Here is a 27,992-nt window from a genome sequence, read left to right on the forward strand (position 1 = left end):
ACTTTTTATTCATCAAAGAATCCTGAAAAAATATCGCAGTTTCCAAAAAAATATTAAGCAGCGCAACTGTTGATAATTCTAATAATAAATCAGCATATTATACTGATTTCTGAAGATCATGTGACACTTTATACTGCAGTAATGATGCTGAAAATACAGCTTTGCATCACAGAAATAAATTATATTTTAAAGGATATTAAAATAGAAACCATTATATTATATTGTAGTAACATTTTGCAAGATTACTGTTTTTTTTCTGTATTTCTGATCAAATAAATGCAGCCTTGATGAGCAGAAGACACTTCTTTAAAAAACATTAAAAATCGTTCTGATCCCAATCTTTTGACCGGTAGTGTATATATATATATATATATATATATAAGATGCATATAAATGTAGATGTTAATTCATGTCCATTCATACTGCATGAACTCCCAAACAGTGATTTTAAGTTCATATTTCAATAATTTAACAACACATTCACATTTGCATGGTTCTCTAATGAGGATTAATGGTCACATGACATGCAGGTAAACAAATACAATATTTAATCTTTATTAGTAAGCGTTTTATTTTGATTGTTTTGATTTTTAATTATTTTATTTTATTAGTTTTTTATTAGCTTTTAATCAACTCCAGTTTGGTAAACCCTGCTTTAACTAAAGTTAATTTATATATTTAAAAATATATATTCTGGTTGTTTTATTTTATTTATGTATTTATTTAAATTTATTTAAATTAATTAATGATTAGCCTTTAATCAACTCTTAATCCCCAGTTCTGAAACCCTGCATGAACTAAAGTTAATTTATCCAAATCGAAATGTTAAAAATGTCAGTGTTTAATTTTGGTGGTTAATTATTTTAATTTAACATTTTTATAGTGTTTCATCAACTCAAACCCTTATCTAAATGTTTTATAAATATGTTTTATAAATATTCTATAGCTCATATTTAGTCCATGTTAAATGGACATTAACTACATTGATTTAAAATTGCTCAGAGTTAGTTCATGCATGCTAACCTTACTCTAAAGTGTTTTAGAAACTCGATGCTGGATGTGATCTTCAGTGCCTTCATCTGGTCTCTCTCTGTGTGTCTGGCAGCGTCTTGTTTCTCGACGCCTCGCTCCATGCTGAAGCTGAGTAAGAAGCGTGCTCTGTCCATCTCGCCGATGTCTGACGCCAGCGTGGACCTGCAGACGGTCATCCGCACCTCGCCCAACTCTCTGGTGGCGTTTGTGAACTCGCGCTGCGGGCAGAACGCTGCCAGCTCATACGGGCATCTGTCTGTGGGAGGCATGAGGTGAAGATCTGCCCTTCAGCCTGGATTCATGATTACATTAAGCCAAACAGACATCCAAAGCACCTTGATGTTCCTCACAAACGCAGCCGATTCTGATCCATGAAAGGGATAGTTCACCCAAGAATGAAGATGTGATGTGTATCTGCTTACCCCCAGGGCATCCGAGATGTAGGTGACTTTGTTTCTTCAGTAGAACACAAACGAAGATTTTTAACTCAAACTGTTCCGGTAAGTCAGTCATATAATGGAAGTGGATGGGAATCATGGCTTTGAGAGTCAAAAAAACATACACACACAAAACCAAATTAAACCCTGCGGCTCGTGACGAGACATTGGTGTGTAAAGACACGAAACGATCGGTCTGTGCAAGAAACTGAATAGTATTTAGAGCCGCAATGTCCAACATCCGGCAAGTGACATGTACGTGCTCTGGCATAGTAGACATATATACATAAGTAGATGCCTCATTAGTGACTGTTTCTATGGGCCGCGGAAATCTATGTATGTATATCTATGTCTACTATGCCAGAGCACGTACACATGAACTATCCCTTTAACGTGGGTTGTTTCTGATTTCAGTCCGTCGTTGGGTTTCTCCAGCTCCATGAACTTCCCGTCCAGACCGCAGGGCATCATGTACGGCTCTCCGCTCTCTCATCCCGTCCCATCATGCCTCGGGCCGCCGCACAACCCCAGACTTCACGCTCCGCACAAACACACACACGTGAGTCTCGTCTCGTCTCGTCTCGTCTCGCACAGCACACAGTGTCACTGGATTTAACCTGTGTTATTGATATGTGACCCTGGACCACATAACCAGTCAAAAACCCAAAAGAAATGGATGTACGGTTTGTTAGGATAGGACAATATTAGAAAATCTGGAATCTGAGGGTGCAAAAAAATCTAAATATTGAGAAAATCATCTTTAAAGTTGTCCAAAAGCTAAAATAAAATATAAATATTAGATGAAAAACTTAAACTTATAAAACTTAAATGAATAAGTTTAAGCTTAAGTACTAAAATTACTAAAACTGAAATAAATATAAAGTATATATATATATAAATATTAACTAATACAGATGACAAAAGCACATAATAAAATTACTAAAACGTAAACTAAAATTATATTGAAAACTGAAAATCTAAAAGTAAAAGCTAATATAAAATATAAAAATAAATATAATAGTACATTAAAAATATAAAAAGCTAATATAAATGATGAGCAAGTTACAAAGTTAAAAAACTTAAACTAAAATTAAATTGAAACTGAGAATATCAAATAAAAGCTCATTCAAAATATTAATAAATACTATAATAGAAAATTGAAAAAAAATTATATATATACGTATATACAGTGGGTACGGAAAGTATTCAGACCCCCTTAAATTTTTCTGCTTCTACTAAATACTGAGCAAAGGGTCTGAATATTTAGGACCATGTGATATTTCAGTTTTTCTTTTTTAATAAATCTGCAAAAATGTCAACAATTCTGTGTTTTTCTGTCAATATGGGGTGCTGTGTGTACATTAATGAGGAAAAAAAATTAACTTAAATGATTTTAGCAAATGGCTGCAATATACCAAAGAGTGAAAATTTTAAGGGGGTCTGAATACTTTCCGTACCCACTGTATATAAAGGTAATAAAAATGACTAAAGCACATAACAAAATTACTAAAATTAAATTGAAAACTGAAAATATAAAATTAAAAGCTAATTCCAAATATTAATAAATATGATAACAGTACATGAATAATCCTAAAATAACATTGGCACCAGGTTTTTTTCCCCCATCGAGCATCTCGTCTTTTGTCATGCTTTATAATCTGATATTGCTCTGATTTTCTGTACAGCACATCAATAACGAGCACATCCACGGGGAGAAGAAGGAGTTTGTGTGTCACTGGAAGGATTGCTCTCGAGAGCAGCGGCCCTTTAAGGCCCAGTACATGCTAGTGGTGCACATGCGCAGACACACGGGAGAGAAACCTCACAAGTGCACTGTGAGTACTCTCTCTCTGACAGTCTGTGTCTGAACGCTCTTGAAAACCATGCAATATAAATGTTTCTGTTTGTGCGTCTCAGTTTGAAGGCTGTAATAAAGCGTACTCGCGTCTGGAGAACCTGAAGACTCATCTGCGCTCGCACACCGGCGAGAAACCGTACGTGTGTGAACACGAGGGCTGCAACAAGGCTTTCTCCAATGCATCAGACCGTGCAAAGCACCAGAACCGAACACACTCCAACGAGGTCAACTCTAAAATAAAACAAAATCAAATATGCATATATACACATATATCTTTCTTTTTCGATTTTGAAACCATTGCCATTTTATCTGCTGGTTATGTTGCATTTCACTTTTTTGTTTTTGATGTATTTGCAGGTTTGTACAATGTTTGACTAAAATGAATATGACATGACAAAACTTGCAGGATATTTCTGTCAGAAGAAACTATGAGTAAAAAAAGTTTTAAAAAAATAATAATGATTGCAATTTATTTTTGCAATTAATTTATTTTAAAAAAAAGCATGTTATTTTGTGTCAAAGGACAAAAACTATGACTAAAACACCAAAAAATGCACAAACACTGATTACAATTTTTTATTGCATTAATTTATTATAAAATAAAATTGCTTATTTATTGTGAAATGTCAAAAACTGGCTGAAAAACACTGCAATTTATTATTGCATTAATTTATTACGAAAAATTGCAGGTTATTTTTTGTCAAAGGACAAAAACTATGACTAAAACAAAATTACAGACACTGATCGCAATTAATTATTGCATTAATTTATTATTAAATAACTGCTTATTTATTGTCAAAGGACAAAATCTATGGCTAAAACAAAAACTGTAGAAAAAATTATTGCAATTTATTATTGCACTAATTTATTATAAAAATGTTATTCTTTTGCTTTTTGTCTTTTATAATGTATTTATGGTTCAATACAACCTTTGAGGTTCATCTATAAATCTCTGCTTTATTTTTTTATTATTACAATTTTTTTTTAAATATCTCTTTCTCCATTTTTTTTTTAAATGTATTTTATTTATTGCTTTTCTTTTCGTATACATACAAATACAGAAAAAACAGCATTCTAAACAGCATTTCTGTTTTATTTCAGTGTATAATTTATTTTATTTTTTCATAATTTCATAATTTATTTCATTTATTTATTAATTTATTTCAGCAGCAAAACATGCCTCAATGCATTTAGTCTAACCTGACATAAATTAATTCAGCACGACCTCAAAAGAGCAATAAGCCTGTAGTTAACAATGCATAAATGTAGCTTTGTTTCCAAACGTTTGGCTACAGCTGTAGATTACATGCCAACCACGGTCTCTTGTTTCTGGCCTTTAGAAACCATACGTCTGTAAGATCCCCGGCTGCACGAAGCGCTACACCGACCCGAGCTCTCTGAGGAAGCACGTGAAGACGGTACACGGACCCGAGGCTCACATCACCAAAAAGCACCGCGGAGACACCGGACCACGTCCTCCAGGTCTGACCAATGCAGGACAGAGCTCTGAGCTTCTGATAGAAAAAGAGGAGAGAAGCAGAGAGGACTGCAAATTACTCGCTCCAGAAACCGCACTGGTAAGACAAGCTTTGCCCTCTTTTTCTCTTGACTATCCATTGTAACGCATAGCTGTGTGAATAGTAGGTCTGTAAAAAAAACATTCAAATTTCGAATATTCGTCGAATTTCAAATAAAAATCCACATTCGAATGCAAAAACGTTGCATTTGAATTTTAGGTGTGCGAGAACATCAATGCGGAGGAGATCTTGTTTACGCCAAAACCGAAACCAAGCCGTTCACACAGAACGCATATTTCGTGCATTTTCTAGAGGGATGTCTATCAGCATTGCACTCGCATCTCGCACAAAAGAGCCGCATGTTTAGAAAGTCATGTAAAATTAATACAAGCTTAACTTTGAAAAAAACACATCTCGAGGCGGGGTTTTTTTTTTCCCATCTTACTGCAATTCGTATTTTTAAATGAAAAATGTACTCTGTGTGATTTCGGTCCTTTGTATTAAACTATGCACACACATACATGATGCTGTTTTGTTTATAGTTGTTTGAGCAACTTAATTAATTATACTTGGTTTATAAACATTATTTTAAACATAATGCACTTTGAATAAACGTGCATTAGTAATATTTTGCTCGATGCACCCTCTTGTGGCCTCAGGAGAGAAGCCAAAAGCTTTTCTTCACCCTAACTGAAATTATGCATTTTAAATTCGAATAAATTTGAATTTGAATTATATTTAAGTACAAAATTCGAATTGAGTTTTTCAGCCATTTTGACAGCCCTAGTGAATAGTAACTACAATATGTCTTGAATCATTTCTAGAAATCCCAACCAAGTCCTGGTGGCCAGTCATCCTGTAGTAGTGAACGTTCTCCACTAGGGAGCGCCAACAATAACGACAGCGGAGTGGAGATGAACCTCAATGCGGCGGGGAGTCTGGAGGACCTGACCACACAAGAGGAGAGCGGGATCACCAGCGTGTCCGAGTCCGGCGGAGGCTCGGGGGGGATGTGCATGTCTGTTCAGGCCTTGAAGAGGTTGGAGAACCTGAAGATCGACAAACTAAAGCAAATTCGCCGGCCAACACCACCTGGGCGGAGCGCAGGGAACAAACTGACGGCTCTTTCAGGTAAAAGACTAAGCAAATCAAGCCCTTGTTCTTTGTTTGCAATCACTGTCAATCTGATGAAAAGTTTTGTTGGCAAAGGGTATTTTGATTTCATCAACAATAACAAATATCAGATGAAAAATGTTCATTAAAGCGAATTAATGGTATGTGAGATAAATGCACAGCATAAACGTTATTACAATCTGCAATGGCACAATGATATAAATGGACAAGTGAATTTGAACATTTGTGACCCTGGAGCACAAAACCAGTCATAAGGGTCAATTTTTCGAAATTGAGATTTAGACATCATCTGAAAGCTGAATAAATAATATTTCCATTGATGTATGGTTTGTTAGGATCGGACAATATTTGAAAATCTGGAATCTGAGGGTGCAAAAAAATCTAAATATTGAGAAAATCATCTTTAAAGTTGTCCAAATGAAGTTCTTAGCAATGCATATTACTAATCAAAAATTAAGTTTTGATATATTTACGGTAGGAGATTTACAAAATATCTTCATGGAACATGATCTTTACTTAATATCCTAATGATTTTTGGCATAAAAGAGAAATGTATAATTGTGACCCATACAATGTATTGTTGGCTATTGCTACAAATATCCCCCAGCGACTTAACACTGCTTTTGTGCTACAGGGACACATATGTGCTCGTCAGAATTTGTACAATTTTAATTTTCGTTTACTAAAATTTGTAATTTTAGACAGGAAAACTGACTAACATCAGTAAATATGACGATAAAATGTGCAGGATATTTTTTGTCAAAAGACAAAAATGATGATTAAAATAATAATAATAAAAAAACTAAAAACTAACACTGATTTCGATTATTGAAATTAATTTATTCAAAAAATGCAGGTTGTTTGTACAAACACTGATTGCAAATTATTATAAACAATTGAAGGTTAGTTTTGTCAGAAGACACAATGTCAAATTAACCTTGATTGAAATTATTGAAATTTAATATAAAGAAAAAGTTGTAGGTTGCTTTTGTTGTAAGACAAAAATGACAAAAAAACTACAAACACTGATTGCAATTAATTTTTGCATTTATTATAAAACATTTGCAGGTTATTTCTGTCAAAGGACAAAAACTGACTAAAACCGTAAACTGTAAAAATTAACACTGATCACAATTTATTGCAATTAATTTATTATAAAAATGCACGTTGTTTTTGTTGATGGCTAAAACAAAAGAATTGTATAAACACTGATTGCAATTTATTGTTGCATTAATTTATTATTTTTTAAAAAATGTGCAGGTTATATCTTTTTATACATTTTATACAAAAACATTTATTTAGCTAGGTCATCTGAACTGTTCTTTCAGATCAAAGTTAAATGTTCATTTATTAATTAGGCATCGTATGCATTTAGGGTTCACACTTTACCTTTTATAGTAATCAATCCCATGATTTTATGATTTCTAGCTTCATGCTTTTCCTGGAAATCTACCATTGAATAATTCTCATGCTAACTCTGCTTCCTTCTCTGCTCCTTTCAGCAACAGGAGAGATGATGGGCATGTGTGCGCCTTCACCCTTGCTCTCTAACCGGCGTATAATGCAGCTTTCTGCCCCGGATCTGGGTGGAGTTAGTGGAATGGGAATGCCCTGCCCACCGAACGACCGGCGGGGCAGCGGCACCAGCAGCCTCAGCTCTGCCTACACAGTGAGCCGCCGTTCGTCCATGGTCTCCCCCTACCTATCAAGCAGACGCTCAAGTGACGTGTCCCAAGTGGGTCATTGCCAGTCCGTGATGGGGGCCGATGTTCCCAGCGACCCGCTGTCTCCTCAGAACAGCCAGAGGGGCGGCTCATGCCAGATCTCTGGGGGATTGCCAGGTCTACCGAGTCTGACTCCTGCGCAGCAGTATAGTCTGAAGGCTAAATATGCAGCAGCAACAGGTGGTCCACCGCCCACCCCGCTACCCAACATGGAGCAACCTGGAAGATTCCTGAGGGAAAGCCATGGCCAACCTCTTCCTCCATTTCTGCAGCAAGGCGGCACAAGGAGGCACAGTGCTAATACCGAATACGGCACGGGAGTGATCTATCCGCATCAGGCACCTGGCAACAACACAAGGCGCGCCAGTGATCCAGTACGCTCGGGTGCTGACCCGCAGGGTTTACCCAAGGTGCAACGCTTTAATAGCTTGAGCAACGTGTCCCTTATGAGTCGCCGCAATGCACTGCAGCAGTGCGGGTCTGATGCCGCTCTCAGCAGGCACATGTACTCGCCTCGTCCACCGAGCATCACTGAAAATGTCATGATGGAGGCCATGGAGATGGATCCTCATGGGACCGCCGAAGGCAGAGAGCAGGGCAACATGATCCAGGGTGGAGACAGAGTCTACATGGGCTACCAGCATCTTCACCACCACCCTCACAATGCAAGTCAACTGTCTCCCAGACAAGAAGGTCTGAGCTGCATGGATCAAGTCTACCAGTCTCAAATGCAAGGTCCGTACCAGCGTGAGGAGATCTGTGCCACCGGGATGATGGGTCAGGGTGACATTGCGAACAGTCTTCTACAGCAAGCTGAGTACGGCATGAGCAACTGTCAGCTCAGCCCCTCCGGTCCACATTATCCCAGCCTTGCTGATGGATCAGGACCCTGGGGACAGACCAACCATCTCCACAGCCCTCAGACCAATACGCAGTACCAGGGTGCAGGCATGCAAGGACAGCACTACCCTCAACAGGGTGTATACGACCCTACATCTGACACTGGCCATCAAAGAGTTACTGTAAAACCAGAGCAATTCCATTCATCCATGGGAGGATCAAGTTCCTGCCAGAACACCAAACCTCTACACCAGCATCGGCATAATGCGAATATGCAGGCGTATCCACCGCAGTCGCAAGGTCGGGGCCTCATGAGCAGATCCTCCAATGTGAATTGTGACTTCCTTCATGGACAGATGGGAACGCAAGCCAGTCTTCCGCAGCAGAGCCAGGCGGGATCGTTCCCAAGCGGCGGAGGGATAAATCTTGCACTGCCGGAGAGCCGCAGGTCACAGACGCCAATGCATCAGATGAAGGAAATGATGGTGAGGAACTATGTGCAGTCCCAGCAAGCTCTCCTGTGGGAACAGCAGCAGGAGCAAAGGGTAGTCGATGGTCTCTCTGGGAAGCCCGATGGCATGGACATGGGAGGACAAACAGCGACGATGCAGCACAGCCCACAGCATCAACAAGCTAACCAGAACCTTTATCCTGGTAACTCTTTCCAAGGCTACCCGAATCAGAACTTGATGAGCCCACTGCAAAATAGAGTTCCCGGTTCCATCAAGGAGCATACAACTGGGATGCAGGGATCCTGCTACGGGCCGGACATGGTGCCACGACCACCTCAGGGACAAAAGCCTCTGAGTCGCCAGAACAGCCTATCACAGCAGGCAGGTGGAGCTTACCTGGGCAGCCCGACTCACCTGAGCCCGGTCCACTCCACCGCCAGTCCCAGAAAAGCTGTGCGGCTCCCGCCAGTTCAGCAGCAGCATTCAGAAAACTTCACCAATAGCAACAACCCCATGTACTACTCAGGCCAGATACATATGCACCACGACATAGAGAAGACTCAGGATGGACCATGCCTGGCCCAGCAGCACCTGACAGGGATAGACCCTAATACCAAGCCCACATCGATGGCCTACTCGGACCCTGCACCCATGTCCAACGCCTTAGAAAACCTGGACTTGGAGAACGCTCAGATTGACTTTGCTTCCATCATTGATGACCCAGAACCTTCATCTTACAGTCCAATAAACCCACCGCTGGGTCACCACCAGTGCTCCTCTCAGACCTCCTCCCGTCTCACCACACCCCAAACCTCCATCACCCTTCCAAGTGGCCTCTCTAATATGGCAATTGGGGACATGACCTCAATGTTGACATCCCTTGCTGGGGAGAACAAGTATTTGAACACATTGTCTTAAAGTGTTTATACATATAATTGGGCCAAAGTGAGCATGTAGACTCTATTGCCCTTTCGACACTAGAGGTTCCTCTGGACGTCCCTTTTCTTGCTCAAAGGCCAGGTACTAATGGTTCTGCTGATGTCCTACATGGGATCTCACAGATTTTGCATAATAGTTTTGTAATTGTGTGAAATATGTTGCTTAGCATTACCAGAGAGGCCTAATGACTATTACTGAAGAGGCATTCCAGTCACTACTGTGAGACTGTTTACGATGGAAATCTTTGTTTAAAATGTAAATATGAGCTTTGGACTGTAAATGGTGGCGAGATAGTATAACGAAAATCAACTTTTTGATACATATACAGACTTGGACTGGCACAAAGGCCACATGAGCTCTACATAGGAAGACTGAAATACTAAGTGAGCGAATGTGTAAAGGAAGAAGCTGGTTGGCACATTCTCTAGAAGTACTGGTAAAGACAGGACTCAAGTGCCTTTGACCATTGTGGCCTCTTTGATTCCTCACAGGTACGACATGTTGGAGAAAACTCGTCAGATGAGACACATGGACACTCGGACAGATGGATAAACTCAGTATGAAGCCCAAAGTATACTTCAGTTCATGAACACTTGGTGTATGAGTACAGCCAAATGCATAGCCCTTCAAAGTATACTCCACTTAATAGTGCACAAAAACACAGGCGGCCGACACATGCGCACTAGAAAGTTGAATCTTTGTCGATGTCTGCGCTATTCCTCTACAGAAGTTATGAGCAATAAAAAAATAAGTCTTTGTACTCTTTTAAACTAGCAGTTGTGCCTCCAGTAGATTGCCGTTCCATGTCGTTTCTTTTTCTACCGTGAAACAACCAATGTCGCCACCTTGTGGAGCAACTAATTAGTGCAAATAAGCTGTTTGCACAAGCTGAGGGTAAAGAGTACATGCATTGGGCTTAAGAGAAAGAGTGCTCTCAGTAAAACGCATGGCTAACTGTCATAATGGCAAATTACATAACAGTATTTTGAAGCCTTGTCAATTATCTCTAGGTCTAGACAGGAGCCTTTGAGTCATTATATTCATTCAAAGTTTTAGTGTTTGTTTTCTGATTATTTGACTAGTCTGCTTTCAGACAGATACGTTAAAGGGTAACGGCACTGAGTGGTTTTTTGTATGGTTTCTTTTAGTCTACGCTGCGCTACATAACCCAAGCTAGCATGCATATGCATTGCACTGACAACAGCACTGAGCTGAGGAGAAGTGATGAATTTTTATTAAAGGCTCCATATAGTATGAAAGGTACATACAGTGCAGGTATTTGGTTTTAAGTCTACTTTGTCTACATTGTGCCTAACTCATTTTATCATTTAAGTGTTATCAAGGGCTGCGGTTCGAATGCAACCCTTTAAAAATCCCAGTGTTTCCACTTTCTGTGGCATACCAAAGACGACCGGCACTGAGACGAGTCCACACTTGATATTTGCTTGACACAACGTCATGTGCTTCCATATTGCTGTGATAAAGAATGTTACGATGTTCTTTTTATCATTTCCTCTTTTTTTTTTTTTAAAGAAAAAAAAACATTTTGTGGTTTTTGCATTTCTGTGTGTTTTTATATCTGTCACAGTTCACTCAAACCGTTTTGCTGGCGAAAGTTCATATAGTAGTAACAGATTTATGATATTAGCATTTATCTCATCTATTTACAAGGAAAGTAAGTGATATTTTTGCGTACCGTTTTCTACATTTTTGTACAAAGGTACTATATTATACCAGTTTATAAATAAACAGAGCCTGTGATGGAAGAAAATGATGTGTTGTATTATGTTTCTTTGTGCATATCCATGTTACTATTATAGCTTTGTTAATAGTTTGAATTAGTTTTAACTTTTTATATTACCTGTTTTTAGTTCAAGTTTTATTAATTTTGTTGTTTTGTCATTTTTATTCGTTCAGTTTATAGTTTTTATTCAATTGTATTTCAGATTTAGTACTTTTAGTACATCAAGTTTAACTAGTTGAGAAATGTTGCCTTGGCAACTAGCTGTAATAAAACAAGTATGTTTTTTATATTTTATTGTATTTCAGTTTTTTTCAAGCAAGTAAGATTTTAGTTTTAACTATAATAACCCTGATCCATGTACTTCTCTCTCAATAGTTGAATACACTGGAAAAAAAACAAGATATCGGACTACATCACAACACATTTGTGTGCATTTTCAATGCCACCTATATTTGTTCACAGCTTGTTTTTTTTTGTTTTTTTTTTGAGGTAGAAGCATGTCAGATGTCCTCTAGATGGCGTCAAATCTACAGCTCATGGTCTTTGTGAGGTCTTGAAAGCCACACACAGGGTTTATGTTACACTGGCATATTAGATCCCTCCTCCTTTAGTTACAAAGAGAACATTTCTGCTCACTAATACTGGAATCTCTGTGACAAAGCTAATCCTCTCCATACTTGCCCTTTCCCTGTCCCTGATTATAAGATCAAAAGAAAGTTTTTCCTGCACTACATGCCAGTGTGTGTGTGTTGGAGTCTATAATGCTGTGGCTCCCGGTCCCTGGTACCCTGATTCGGCCCCACGGATCTAATGCTGTGTGCGGCATGAATCCAATGAAGACCTGCCCTCGACATCACCATCGCCAACTCCGCTGACTCAATTCTCCCTGTCTCCCATCTGTTATTTGCTACATAACTGACTGATCGTCTCTGCTTCTTCCTTTCGCTCTGAACCTTGCTTCCATCCTCGTTTTCATGACTTGACCACCGTTAGCCATCTCTCATCTCGCACTATAACATCACAACACATTTGTGTGCATTTTCAATGCCACCTATATTTGTTCACAGCTTGTTTTTTTTTTTTTGTTTTTTTGAGGTAGAAGCATGTCAGATGTCCTCTAGATGGCGTCAAATCTACAGCTCATGGTCTTTGTGAGGTCTTGAAAGCCACACACAGGGTTTATGTTACACTGGCATATTAGATCCCTCCTCCTTTAGTTACAAAGAGAACATTTCTGCTCACTAATACTGGAATCTCTGTGACAAAGCTAATCCTCTCCATACTTGCCCTTTCCCTGTCCCTGATTATAAGATCAAAAGAAAGATTTCCCTGCACTACATGCCAGTGTGTGTGTGTTGGAGTCTATAATGCTGTGGCTCCCGGTCCCTGGTACCCTGATTCGGCCCCACGGATCTAATGCTGTGTGCGGCATGAATCCAATGAAGACCTGCCCTCGACATCACCATCGCCAACTCCGCTGACTCAATTCTCCCTGTCTCCCATCTGTTATTTGCTACATAACTGACTGATCGTCTCTGCTTCTTCCTTTCGCTCTGAACCTTGCTTCCATCCTCGTTTTCGTGACTTGACCACCGTTAGCCATCTCTCATCTCGCACTATCCCTCCTTCATCATTAGTGGTTTTTGCTCAGGCAAGGAGCCCTTTACTCTTGCTCATACTTGGGGTAACCTCAAGTATTGAAGCTGTTCCGCACTGTTTGTGCTATGAACATGACTGATTCTTTAAATCATGTGGCGTGTTGGGAAGTTCTGTCATTTTGCACAAAAAAAAAAAAAGTTGGCTGTTATTTAAAATTGAAAATCATTAAATGATGTTTATTTTGTGATGCATATAAATTCTGAAACTCCAATCAATGCAAACCCTTACTGCAAAATGCACTCAATTCTCATTGACCAAATGCATAGGAAACATACTAGTCGTTCTATAATTAACATCTGCAGAATGTAGCATTCAGCTGATTTCTAAAGAGAGAGTGCAGAGGTTTAACAGCACTCTGAACTACAGCCTGACTTAAGCCACAACCTACTGAGCTGAGGTTGCTGATACAAATGGAAATGGCAAAATAAGTGCTGAGGTTTTCACATGCAAAGAAGTGAAACCAGCATAATGACTTTTCTTTTCTTGGTTCGCCATTCAAGTCGAGGCTTTTTATTCTCTTTGTCACAAAGGTTGGCATATAATTAACTCCTGTTTAATATGCCGTTAAGGAAGACACCTCTCTTTGCTCCCTCTCTGAACCCCTGCCAAACTCGTGTGCATGCTTGGAAACCCCACGGGACACCCCACCCAAGGGCGTCCCTCATGTTCGGGACCATCTGTGTGCGCAGATTCTTGCACTTACTGGCTGTTTTAGACTCATTGCACACAGCAAACTGCACTCTTTGTCTGCACATAAAGAGAAAATGGTTCTTCGTTTATGACGTTCATGTAAAAAACACTTTCTTACCATCATCTGCAGGGGCAGAGGTGAAGTGGTGGCTTTTGTTTGTGTCCTCCTTTACTCTCATCAGGGTGTAGGTTTATGACCCATTCCATCTCTTTCCTCTCCTGGACAAAAGGGATGTGAGCTCTCATCCCTTCTTCTTTTCTTTGCTTTCTCCACCTGAAACTTTCTATTTTATGTCCCTAAAAAGACAAATGCTTTGCATTTTGCCTTTAAAATGCACAGGATTGAGTACTAAAAACTACCACGGTTCATACATTGTTAGTACCTTGGAGTACCATTGTAATCATTCTGTAAATTAATTAAAGTACTATAGTAGTACCTTCTGATATCATTACTGTACTGTGGTAACAATGCAGTATTTTTTATAAGGTTGTTTTTGGCAGACTAACTGTAAAACAACAAACACAGCTTAGAATTGTGCTAAATGCTTTTAAAATGCACAGAATTCGCTATTAAAAAAGTAACATGCATTGTGTTTCTCAATGGAAATACAAATACTTTTGATATAATCACTGTAATGTGGTAGGCTACCAACTGTATTTGTGTTCGATTGTACACCAATGGTTCTGTAAAAAACACTTTCTTACCATCATCTGCAGGGGCAGAGGTGAAGTGGTGGCTTTTGTTTGTGTCCTCCTTTACTCTCATCAGGGTGTAGGTTTATGACCCATTCCATCTCTTTCCTCTCCTGGACAAAAGGGATGTGAGCTCTCATCCCTTCTTCTTTTCTTTGCTTTCTCCACCTGAAACTTTCTATTTTATGTCCCTAAAAAGACAAATGCTTTGCATTTTGCCTTTAAAATGCACAGGATTGAGTACTAAAAACTACCACGGTTCATACATTGTTAGTACCTTGGAGTACCATTGTAATCATTCTGTAAATTAATTAAAGTACTATAGTAGTACCTTCTGATATCATTACTGTACTGTGGTAACAATGCAGTATTTTTTATAAGGTTGTTTTTGGCAGACTAACTGTAAAACAACAAACACAGCTTAGAATTGTGCTAAATGCTTTTAAAATGCACAGAATTCGCTATTAAAAAAGTAACATGCATTGTGTTTCTCAATGGAAATACAAATACTTTTGATATAATCACTGTAATGTGGTAGGCTACCAACTGTATTTGTGTTCGATTGTACACACGACACATTCAAATAACTGCAAAAACCGGGTATAAAAGAAAGTAGCCTACAAGTCTTACAACGTTGCATAATTTACGACGTTTATGCAAAGCTAAATATCCAAGCAAATAATACAAACCATTTTTCTTTGAAATCTCGGTCATCCTCTGGTAATATTTAGTGTTGTGGGTTTTCTTGTAATGTCTGTAAGAGATATATATATATATATATTCCAGCCAAAAAGGAGAAATCCGCCCGCTGTTGTAAAAAAAAGTAATTTATTTGGGAGCGCTTCGGGATCAAGGTCCTACCTCGCGCGCCTCGGGAAGCGTTCAGGTGGGGGTTGCCAAGGTAGGGGTCCTGGAACGGTGTGTTTGAGTTTTTCTGATGTTTTTCTTTTTCAGTTGCTAAACAGATTACCGTTCAATTACTAGCACGACAGAGGTGACAATACAATACTTCCTACAGCGATCAACAGGAGCGGGGGCTGATGGGACAGGTGCGATTCGCTCACAATAAAACTACGCATTAAAAGACCGTTTGCAACTTTAAGCGCTAAAATGAAGGAAATGTTCGAAAAGTGGAAAATAACGTGCCTCGCTGGTGTTTATCGGTTAAGTGTAGAGAGGGCTTTACTGTCCAAAGCGGCATGCATTTCATAATTTTAATAACAATTATAATTTACACATTTAATGCGTTATTATTGCATAATGTTTTTACAATAGTGAGGTGCAGATATCTGGCACTATTTGCACCAAGTAACAGCATCTAACTACTATTATTGCAAAGAAAATACTCCTATTTTTACATAGTGTAGGACTAAATAGAATCCATTGCTATTTGCACTTAGTGCAAATAGCCGCTGCCTTTTTTAAATTGTAAATATTCGCTTACGTGTACATTATATATAAAGCAATCAAAAATGTAAACTTTCAGCATTTTTGCAAACTTAAAATTTGAGTTGCTATTAACGTCTGACGCTTCTTAAATACAAAAACAAGCATTCAACTGCATGCATATCTAATTTGATCACATTTTTCGCATGCACACTAGTAGATAAATCCTGTTATGAACAATAAAACGCATAGCCTACCTATAATATGGCAAGTAGGCTAAGCATAGGCAACATTGGCTGTATAAGCTACATTATAGGCTACGTAACGCAACGTGTTTATGACCAAAAAAAAAAAAAATAGAAATGGGAATTTTTTTTTCTTTTATAAAAATGTAACGCACATTCTCCTTTCTTAGGCTGACACACCAGACCTGCCTCCGGTGACATCACCAGAGCCGCTGCTGAACGCGACGCGGGGCTGAGCGACGCTGCAGTCACGCGCTGTAGGGCGCGAGCGATGCGGAGCGACGCTTCAGTCATTCACCCGCGCGCTCACCGGGCAACCACGGCCAAGGCATGGCAGAGAGGAGCCGAGGAAAGCGGAGGAAACAGGCGAACCCGCGGAGAAACCAAGGTTAGTGGCGAACCGAGCAGCCGCCTTGAGAAGTTTCTAAAAGTTGCCCGGGTTTATTTCAGCGCTCATTCATTCCTCTAGACGTTTACAACCGTAGCTGGACAGCAGCAGCACTTCCTAAACTATTAAACAGGCCTATCCCATGCTTATCCGGCACTTGCATTACTTTAATACATTCGTGCATTGACTGAGTGTCAGCTTTAAAGTTTGCGGAACTTGCGGTGCGCTTTGCATCATTTCTGCAGTCCTCAGCATCACATTTTCATTGAGTTTTACAACATTCCGCTGCACTGCATTTGTTGTGCATTCCTCACATCCTCCTGACTTTTTACTGATGAACAGAAAATTGTTTCGATTTGCATTTGTCAATTAAATAAATAAAAAAATCGTTTAATTAAGAAGAACAGTGATTTCGTTTTACTTTAATATTATAGATTAAACTGACTTTAAAAGGATTGTTCGTATAATTGTTGCTAACTTGAGCAACTTATGCATTATAATAAATCAAAACTACTATGGTACTTATTCTGAAATTGTTGTAAAGTGTAGTGCAATCACTAATTAAAATGCTTATTTAAATTAAATTTATATTTAACTTTATCATTTGAAATGGCAAATTATGCGATTATGAGATTTCTCAGTAAATAAGACTAAATGAACTCATTGGTTTTCTTGAAGAAAAGTGGCTCTGTTTGGGCCTACAAGAGTTACATCTCAAGCTCTGAACATCTTCACATGGTCTCGGATATTCACTTGCAGGTTTTATATGTGTACCCCACAAACTTCACACTCAACAAATGAATTAGTTTCACATTTGTTTCTAGATTGTGTGTTGATACCCATGAACGCAAGACAAGCTCAAAGCCGAGACAACCGTTCCCGTTCCAGAGATCCGATACGTTGGTGGTTTAGAAGAAGTGTGAAAGTGGACCATCTGAGTGATTGTGTTTCTTAACAGCTGTATAGTGTTATACATGACTGAAGGCGTTTTGTTTGACATGCATGCAGGACTGTGTGTGTGTGTGTGGTTAGACAGCTTCCTCATTTGGATGTGGCATAAGTGTCATTTTTGTCGACCTCGCACCCATGTGTGATGGCCAGAGCTAACGGGCAGAAGCCCACTGTGTCGCCTCACACACACAAACTCATATATAGGAGCTGTGAGTCGTGACCCTACCAATTATAAACTTGCTTCCCTAATTCCTCTATTAACCGCTGATGCACGAAAGTAACATAAAAAGACGGTTTTGAGTTGCCAGCTACCTTGTTTTGGTCCACTAGTGGTCAGTTTACAAGACGAATAGTGTAAATGAGTCATTTAAATATACGTATCAAAAAGTCAATCTTTTCTCTGCCGCAGCATCACTTTTCTTCACGTTTGAGTCTTAATGTGTTTGAATCCGCTGGCTTTTAATGGATGTACGAAGTCAGCAACTGAACCAAAAAAATGTTTTATGGCATCGATGGTTCCATGGAACTTTTCCATCGTACAAAAGTTTCTTTATGGAGGGAAAAGGTTCTTTAGATTATTAAAATGTTTTTTACGCTAAGAAAAACAGAGGTTCATTTAAAGCTATGGCTTTGCTGCAGAAAGCTTCTTTTGAAACCTTTATCGATTAGTCTTACAAGTAGCCTAAGTCATCACATTTTCTTATAAGACTGGACATTTGAAGTCACTTACATAAAAAATGGTCTGATTTGAATCTGAAAAGATTGATTAACCCTTCAGTAAGTGCTAGTTGGTCAGACTAGTTCTTAAGATGCAGACTAGTTTCCTTAAGTGCAAGAGCCGCAGGTTTAGAGAATCACATTAACTATTAACATCATCCACTAACAAATAGGATTGCAAAAAGGTGGAACATTTCCAGTAAATTTCTGAAACTTTCCAGGATTTTTTTGGAATATTCCAGGGAGTTTTGGAAAGTTTCCGGAAATTTACCAGAAAAGTTCCACCCCTTCGCAACCCTAACTAACCACAAACACAATACTGACTGTTTTCATCTTCAACATGGCATCTGTTGATTTAGCAGTGCAAATGTCTTTTTTGTCAAATGTTTCATTTGTAAGGTAAGGTGTGTTTGTGCATCAGTCTTTTCAATAAATGACACTTGCTTTAAAATCAAATATCTAATGCAATGACAGTCACACACTGGAAGTGTAACATAAGCATCCGTAGAGGTTTTGGGGTCCATGTAGAATGACACACAATGTTGCACTGTCAAAAAATGTGATGACATGCAAAATGTTGTAGATAACGCAGCCTTACATTATGTCTTCCTCTCTGTTCTTTAACAAAAATGTGTGCGCGTGTGTGTGTGTGTGTGTGTGCATATGCAGAACAGATGAGATTGTGATGAGAGAAAACACAATCGCAACAAACACAGAGAGATTTCTCTGGAACGTGGCGCGTTCATTGCTTGTTTCGTGGCTCAACAGCATGTTTCTCAACTATTAAGTGTGTGTGTGTGTTTTGTATAATGTGGCAGATAGTGGACAGTGGGATAGTCCAGATAACAGGGAATGTTCTCAGAACTATGGCCATCATAAATCTCAAAGTTATGAACAAATGTTCTTGAAGTAACATCAATAGAACGTTTGTTCTCAAAGCATTAGCACAAAAACGTCATTTATACATCGTTTTTCTGAAACGTTTCAGGTGGACGTTCACCTAACATTTTTCAAATGTTACTATTTGTTTCGGAATGTTCGAAAGTAACGTTCAAAAGTAACATTCTCATAATGTTCGTAAGATGATACAATGGAATGTTCCCTTAACATTCGCATGATCATTAAAAAAGTTTTTAAAACTTAAGCGAAACGTTCTTAGAACACATGTTTGGTAGCTCGGCGACTGCATGCATCCGAAAACATGAAGCGAAACATTTTCCCTCTTTTGTTTTGTGTTTTGTCACTCAAGTCCGAGCGCTTTCATCTGACCAGCTACAAAAAACGCTTTGCAAAATGAGCATGAGATCCGCAGATGTTGTTCAGTCCGACAACATCATCCTCAGTAGTGAGGGGAATGTCTTCTTTATGGAGGAATACGGATATATTGTCACAACATCTAGCCAAGTTTCAGAGTAAAGACATCTTAATGCATCCGTCATCCGATCTGAAATATCAGCGATTACGGATGGTCTTTGACCTTCGGTTTTGACATAGTGCTGCAGTTACAGCTCATTTCCTTGCCTATTGTCTCTCTGCGCGTGTTTTCTCTCTCTCTCTTGAATTGCCTCTTTTGTGTTTTCTTTTTTCAAGTGCCAGTTTATTTAAACTCTTTTCCCTTTTTCTTCATTCGCCTTCATTCTATGGAGGAATACAGATATATTGTCACAACATCTAGCCAAGTTTCAGAGTAAAGACATCTTAATGCATCCGTCATCCGATCTGAAATGTCACATCTTTGTTATCAGCGATTACGGATGGTCTTTGACCTTCGGTTTTGACATAGTGCTGCAGTTACAGCTCATTTCCTTGCCTATTGTCTCTCTGCGCGTGTTTTCTCTCTCTCTCTTGAATTGCCTCTTTTGTGTTTTCTTTTTTCAAGTGCCAGTTTATTTAAACTCTTTTCCCTTTTTCTTCATTCGCCTTCATTGATTTTCAAACCCCAGCCTTTGTAGGCAGCTGGGGTCCAGCTGTGTGTCTGCTGTCGAGTGTGTGTGTGTGTGTGTGTGTGTGTATGTGTGTCTCTGGCACAGTCTTGTCACAGTGGGCAGAATGCGAGAAAACGATAGACAGAGAGAGAGAGAGACTAAGAAAAAGTCGCTTGTCATTTTGGACAACAGAAGAGAACTGGGCAAGAAATCAGAGAGATCTGAGCGGAGCGAGACAGCGAGGAGTCCAGGCTCCATGGTTTATTAGTGGCGCTCCCCAAACGAGAGCGCTGAGGCGTCAGACGCAGCAAGAAAGAGAACGAGGAGAAATAAAAGAAAGGGCCAGAGATTGGGACAGTTAAAGTGGCTCAGAAGATGTGTGTGTTCCATCGCTGACTAAATGAATTAGGACGAAATTATAACACTGTATAACTATGTCACAATATAGTTATTTCTGCTGGAAATGTTATTAAAAATGCCATCTATTTTAAACTTGTAGTGACTGAGCTAATAAAAGATGTGCAAGATAGTTGACAAAATAAATTAGGACCGAAAGTCATTTTAACACTGCATTAATGTATAAAAATGTTTAATGCATCTAAAATGTTTTTAAAAATGTGTTCTATTTGAAACTTTTAGAGATTGGAACCGTAAAAGTGGCTCAGAAGATATGCTTTTTCAACTGTGAGATTGCTGACTAAATATATATGATTTGAATGCTGTGTAACTGTATATATCAGGATCTAGTTCTTTCTGCTGGAAATTGTATTAAAAAATGAAATCTGTTTTAAACTTTTAGAGGTTGAGACGATAAAAGTGTCTCGGAAGATGTGTGAGATAGTTGATAAAATGAATATAAGTCATTTTAATGCTGTATATCACAATATAGTTATTTCTGCTGGAAATTTTATTTAAAAGTGCATTGCATTTTAAACGTTTAGAGACTGAGACAGTAAAAGTGTCTCAGGAGATGTGTGTTTCAGTGCCAGATTGCTGACTAAATTAATTAAGACCAAAATATAAGTCATTTTAATGCTGTATAACTGTATTTATCACAATATAGTTATTTCTGCTGAAAATGTGATTACATTTATGCATTTAGTAGATACTTTTTTACAAAGCAAAACAAAAGCAATTTATCAAAAAGCCAACAATATTATAAAAAACAATAATATAAAAAAATGCATTCTGTTTTAAACTTTTATGGTTTGTATGGCATATAAAAATGCATGTGCAATTAAAGAGAAAATCATCTCATTTTATTATATGTTATTTGGAAGCAAAACATTTATATCGTTTTTGCATTATAGTAAAATCTCTACTGGTGTTTACCGTCTAACAGGCAACGTTCTGGCAAGGTTCTCTCGAGTTTGTGAACAGTAACCTTATAGTAATTTTAATAGAACATTCGTTCAGCGTTATCTGGTCTTTAATAATAATAACATTAGCACAAAACGTTATTTATACCTTGTTCATGAAACCTTTTTTCTAATCTTTTAGCTGGACGTTTGTCTAACATTTTTAAAATGTTACTTCTTGTTTCAGAACTTTTAGGCAACATTCAAAAGTAACACTCCCATAATGTTTGCAAAATGATACAATTTTTAGAACATTTAAAAAAAAAATTACATTTTGAATGTTCCGAAAACATTCATAAGTAGCGTTTTTTTATAGCTTAATGGTTTCTTAGAACATATTTTCATTAGCTGGGTATCCTCATCAGCTCTGGTCTAAATTAAAGCAGGAAAAGCTTTAGTTCTCATACATGTGAAACACGATCATGTAAATGTCTCTCGTACATGGTAAGCGTGTAAGCGTGTGCGTGAGAGGCTGCGGTTTCCCTGCGTTTCCTCGGGTCATGTCTGTGTGTGGCCGCTGCTGTGACTCAGATGCTCAGCTTCGGTCACAATTAGTCCAGTGTCTTATAAAAAACAGACAGGCATAAAATGTCCTGCAGCATTAAATTGCTTTGGCATTTGCATTTGGGAGTTGTGAGGCAGAAAAATCACACGTTTCAATTCAAAAGACCTCAGATGGAGAGCAAATGGAAACTGTATTTCTTTTTATTTGTATTTCTCTTGATGAGTTTCAGGAGAAGCATTTGAGACAAAGTCCATTCCGTCTCCTGAGCTTTAACAGAGCAACATCTGAGCCATAAAGCTTTCCCTGTGGGTTTGTGTTTGAAGTTAGATGACGTTTTGTGAAGTAAACAGGCGATGTGTGCCATGCTTTTAACGCAGGATGAATACTCACCCAACTGATGCATTTGCAGTGTTGATGCTGTTGTTTGCTTGTCAGAATAGGGATAAACACACACCTATGCAGCACTAGCCGCTTTAAACATTCTCACACACACACACACACACACACACACACACACACACACACACACACCCCTAGAGAGTTTTGTTTGTGTGCAATGTGTCGTGATGGACTGATGGGGCTGTAAAAACACTTTTAACAGGAAAGTCTGATTATTAGAAGAGAATTCGAGCAGATCGGTGTTGCAGTTTCTCCTGTAGACTTCACACATCTCCAGCTCTGCGGTCAGGAGCGAGTGTGTGTGAGTGTGTGTGAGGTGATAATGGAGATGGTCAGATTAGTTAAGTCCAGGGATCTGACGGCAGGAAGTCGAGTCGTGAGAAAGGAAGTCGGCGATGAATCCGATTACATCACAAAGCAGCGCTGCAACATCAAACGCACGGATGATCGGACATGAGCTCAATGCAGCTTGCATTAGAGTTCCTAATAGAATTCCTCCGGAGGAATAGAACCAGTCACAAATGCATCATACAGTAAGATATGAAGCAGCTCAGATCATTTGATGAGGTCTCTGACTTTTGCATATTAATAATCCAAATAACCGGGAACGTTCTCAGAAGGTTCTCTCAAACTTATGAACAGATGTTCTTCCAGTAACATTTGTTAAAGTTATCTGGTCTTCAATATTGTTGTCAAAACATTAGCACAAAAACATTACTCATACATCGTTCATTGAACATTTTTCCTGAAACGTTTTAGTTGGACTTTTTTTTAAAGATTGTTTTAGAACATTCCGAGAGCGTTTAAAAGTAACGTCGTGCGATTTTGGATGCGACTGGAGGGGAAAGAGAGTCCTGCGCTCCGTTCGGTCCCTCTGACGCCACACACAGCTCCCTTCCCCCCGAAACCACATCACACACACATCAAACACACACGGCCCACGAGCCCTTCTGCTTTGACTTACAGTAACACACACACACACACACACACACACACAGTCCTCCAGTGATACACATCAAAGATTCTCTTAAAAACCCCGTTTGCCTTTTTAAATTCCCATTTTTCCAACCCACTCAATTTCATTTTATTTAGTTCTTTTTTCCACTTTTCTTTCTCTCTTTTTTGGCGAGAGGATCAGCAATCACACACACACACACACACACACACGCACACACACAGAGAGAGAGTTCCTTTAGGGTTTTTTGCCATCTCTGCACTTTCAGTGATTTAAATGAGTGTTTTCCAGACTTTACTTTAGATTCTCATTAACACGCAAATGAAATCAAATCAAACGAATGTGGACTGTGATATATATAAACACACACACACACACACACACACATTTACACAGTTTATCTAGCCATGTAAATGAGATATTTTTTTAGATTTGTGGGTGTCATATATTTTATGTATAAAACTATTTAAGTTTCTTCTGCTCACCAAGGCTACATTTATTTGATCAAAAATACAGTAAAAACAGTAAAATTGTGAAATATTATTACAATTTCAGATAGATGTTTTCTATGTGAAAATCTGTTAAACTAATTTATTTCTGTATTTTCAGCATCATTACTCCAGTCTTCAGTGTCACATGATCTTCAGAAATCATTCTAATATGCTGATTTGCTGCTCGAGAAACATTTCTGATTATCATCAATGCTGAAAACATTAATATTTTTGTGGAAACTGTGATGCATTTTATTTTTCAGGATTCACAGATGAATAGAAAGTTCAAAAGAACAGCATTTATTTGAAATGGAAATCTTTTGTAACATTATAAATGTCACTTTTGAGCAATTTAATGCGTCCTTGATAATAAAAGTATTTATTTATTTTCCAAAAAAAATAGCTGACCTTAAACGTTTAAACAGTAGTGTACACGTCCATGTCAACCGCCTGATTTTTTTTTTATATAACTGATTCTAATTACATGCTTAGTTTCTGTAGTTTCCCACTTAGTTTAATCTAAGACACCGTTTGTAGAATGGCATGAATTTAATTCAGCAGAGTTTCTGCTTAATTAAAAACACTTCTGTGTGCTGTAGAATCTGATCTGGTCTCGTGCAGATCCAAACGTTTCCACAAGGTGGCGCTGAGTCAATGCTGAACACGAGGAACACAGAAACCTGCCCTGCAAAGATCACACTCACACGAGTCCTATGATGTTCTTCTTCTCAGTTTGAGTGGTTTGAGCTCTTTGCATTAAACAACACAAGCTGCGAGATTGCGGATTCTTTAATGACTCGAGGTAGAAATGCTTTCTGAGTTCGTAAAAGCCAGCACAGGCCCTCGCCACAGATAGCAGGCATATTTGCGAAACCCCAATGCTAATTTCTCAGCGAATGTCACCACTGATGTGCAGCTAAATGACTTTCACATTATCCAGCTCTAAGAGGAGCTTTATTTAACCCCCATCCCGCCATTAAAACTTCAAAACGGGCTTTTTCCCTGAGAATGTTTTAATATCCACCGACCGCTATTGTGCGGTCTGCGTGAATGTACGAAATAAAGAGCCACATCAGAAAGCCTGGAAGATGTTACAAACATTTTCTTGCGTCGAGAGACGGGAAAAAAAAGACGAGGAAAACAAATTTGGGGGGAAGCAAAGGTATTTATAGTGCGGTGTGAGAGCGAGAGAGATTTGAGACAAGACAGTAATGACGAGGGATTGGTTTGATTCAGAATGTGGTGTGTGTTTGCCATCATAGACTCGCTGCGACATTCCTGGACCGAGACACACACACACACATGCAACACAGATGCATGGACACACACGCAAAAAAAAGTGCATGCACACAGATACACAGCACAGCGCCGAAACTTTCTGCAGCATGATCGCGGTTCGGTTTGTCCTGGGACTGTGCAATAAACATCTAGATTGCTGTCGTTTCTCTTAGAGGCGATGAAATTAAAATGCATTCTCAAACTATATGCAATCAAAAGTCAGAGATCTTGATATGAACTTATGCATGTCAAAAATGGACTCATTTGTGCCTGAGCAATAACCTGGAGAGGCCTGCATTCACACACCCAATGCATTTGACTGATAAACACTCTGAGGATTTGTGAGACACTTAAACACGTTACGTTTCATGACAGAAACACTTTGGATGACAGAGGCGATATTCTGAGAGTTGATCTCGCCAAATGCAAGAAAAAAATTGCCGTTGGCATGCAAATAAAGCAGTTGTTGCTTCATCTTTTTATTAATTGCAATGTAAAATACATGGTTTAAATTACAACATAAGAGCGATACTATGATCTGCACGGAGGTCGTTAAACGATGTGAGCTAATCGAATCAAAATCAAAGACACAAGCGGTTACTAAAGAAAACATCTGTCTTAAATCACGTGTCTTCTTACTATTTTTACTTCATAATGTTGTTTCAGATCGTCTACAAAGCCAAAGGTTTGATTTTCTTTCATTTCGGAACTGTGACGACACATTCTTGACTTTGAGCCACCAGAACAAAAAATATAAGGACTCTTTATTATTTTGGTCCATGAAGTTTTGTTTTGCCGACTTTAAGTCGCAGTGAACGGCTGTATTGTGACGTATATCAAGATTTATTATCAGAAAAATCTAGTTTTGTGAACAAAATGATTGGAGAAGTCATGCATATGTCAACAGAGAAAAGATCCAGAAATATTCTGATTAAAAATAGTCCAATAAAAAAAAAAACATGGAAGAGACAATCACAATATGATTTTATGTGATTATATATATATATATATATATATATATATATAGGAATTATTATAATTATTATCAACATAATATTACTTCATTAATATATAAAAATTAAATATATTAGATTATTATTTATTGTCATTGTACTTGCATCCAAAGAAATTATATAGAAATTATACTTTTTTTTAGATTAGATTATTATAATCTAAATATATAAATATTAATATATAAAAACTAAAATATTTTAAATGTGTATATATATATATATAATAAATATATACAATATCTATACATATATAAAAAATCTCTGATATATATTTAAATGGACTACTTATAATAATTAATTATAAATTTTATTCATCAAAATTATTAATATTATTAGAGTAATTATTATAATTAATATTAATATATGTATTTTTTAATGCAATATATGCATTATTAATTTTACACTTTATTATATATATATATGTATGTATATATATATATATAAACACACAAGAAATAATGCTAAATTAATAATGCAAAAAGTCATTCAAAATTGTTTTCATGCTGTATGTACACAATACACAATACATATATAAACGCTAATGTATGATGCTGTTTTCATGATAAAATCTACTGATATCGTTTCCTTTTTCACCCACAACCCTAACAAGCCAGGTTAGGTCAGTTCAAACCAGTTCAAACCATTTCACGCTTCTGCTAAGTTTGAATAGTTTCAATAGCAGAATAATCGACACAGAGAAGCCATCTGACAGCAGAGATCTGCGTAATATAGCATGCTGTCATGCAGCGTAACGTCTTTGTCATCGCGCCTTTGGCCAGATTTCAGCGCAGGGAATTTCCACTGCTTTCTTTTGAAAATCTCTCACCATCTGAGTCAGGGGTCCCGCGTCTCTTCCTTTCTGTTTCTCTCTCTCTCACACACACACACACACACACACACACACAGTCTCACACACACACACACACTCTCTCTCTCTCTCTCTCTCTCTCTCTCTCTCTCTCTCTCTCTCTCTCTCTCTCTCTCTCTCTCTCTCTCTCTCTCTCTCTCTCTCTCTCTCTCTCTCTCTCTCTCTCTCTCTCTCTCTCTCTCTCTCTCTCTCTCTCTCTCTCTCTCTCTCTCTCTCTCTCTCTCTCTCTCTCTCTCTCTCTCTCTCTCTCTCTCTCTCTCTCTCTCTCTCTCTCTCTCTCTCTCTCTCTCTCTCTCTCTCTCTCTCTCTCTCTCTCTCTCTCTCTCTCTCTCTCTCTCTCTCTCTCTCTCTCTCTCTCTCTCTCTCTCTCTCTCTCTCTCTCTCTCTCTCTCTCTCTCTCTCTCTCTCTCTCTCTCTCTCTCTCTCTCTCTCTCTCTCTCTCTCTCTCTCTCTCTCTCTCTCTCTCTCTCTCTCTCTCTCTCTCTCTCTCTCTCTCTCTCTCTCTCTCTCTCTCTCTCTCTCTCTCTCTCTCTCTCTCTCTCTCTCTCTCTCTCTCTCTCTCTCTCTCTCTCTCTCTCACACACACACACTCTCTCTCTCTCACACGCACACAAACACACACACACGCACACAAACGCACATGCACACACACACACTCACTCTCACACACGCACACACACACACACACTCACTCTCACACACTCACTCACACTCATACAAACACACACACGCGCACACACACACACACACACACACTCTCTCACACACTCACTCACTCACTCACTCTCACACAC

General features: G+C 38.5%; 2 protein-coding genes across 2 annotated transcripts in view; both read left to right on the plus strand.

Moving 5' to 3' along the window:
• Positions 1–11,454, plus strand: part of LOC107566398 (zinc finger protein GLI1) — a 16,826-nt gene extending 5,372 nt beyond the window's left edge. Inside the window, exons 4-10 of the mRNA XM_016251846.1 lie at positions 1,106–1,304; positions 1,884–2,028; positions 3,155–3,304; positions 3,387–3,551; positions 4,668–4,904; positions 5,669–5,975; positions 7,481–11,454. Of these exons, the coding sequence (XP_016107332.1) occupies positions 1,106–1,304; positions 1,884–2,028; positions 3,155–3,304; positions 3,387–3,551; positions 4,668–4,904; positions 5,669–5,975; positions 7,481–9,912 (3,635 nt within the window). The 3' untranslated portion in view covers positions 9,913–11,454. The remainder of the gene's footprint in view (positions 1–1,105; positions 1,305–1,883; positions 2,029–3,154; positions 3,305–3,386; positions 3,552–4,667; positions 4,905–5,668; positions 5,976–7,480) is intronic.
• Positions 11,455–16,657: 5,203 nt separating this feature from the next.
• The window catches only part of LOC107566399 (zinc finger E-box-binding homeobox 1-like), a 31,735-nt gene continuing 20,400 nt past the window's right edge, over positions 16,658–27,992 (plus strand). Inside the window, exon 1 of the mRNA XM_016251847.1 lies at positions 16,658–16,738. Within this exon, the coding sequence (XP_016107333.1) occupies positions 16,681–16,738 (58 nt within the window). The 5' untranslated portion in view covers positions 16,658–16,680. The remainder of the gene's footprint in view (positions 16,739–27,992) is intronic.

The sequence above is a fragment of the Sinocyclocheilus grahami genome, unplaced genomic scaffold (assembly GCF_001515645.1).
Source record: "Sinocyclocheilus grahami isolate Dianchi unplaced genomic scaffold, SAMN03320097.WGS_v1.1 scaffold1073.1, whole genome shotgun sequence".
Classification (NCBI taxonomy): domain Eukaryota; kingdom Metazoa; phylum Chordata; class Actinopteri; order Cypriniformes; family Cyprinidae; genus Sinocyclocheilus; species Sinocyclocheilus grahami.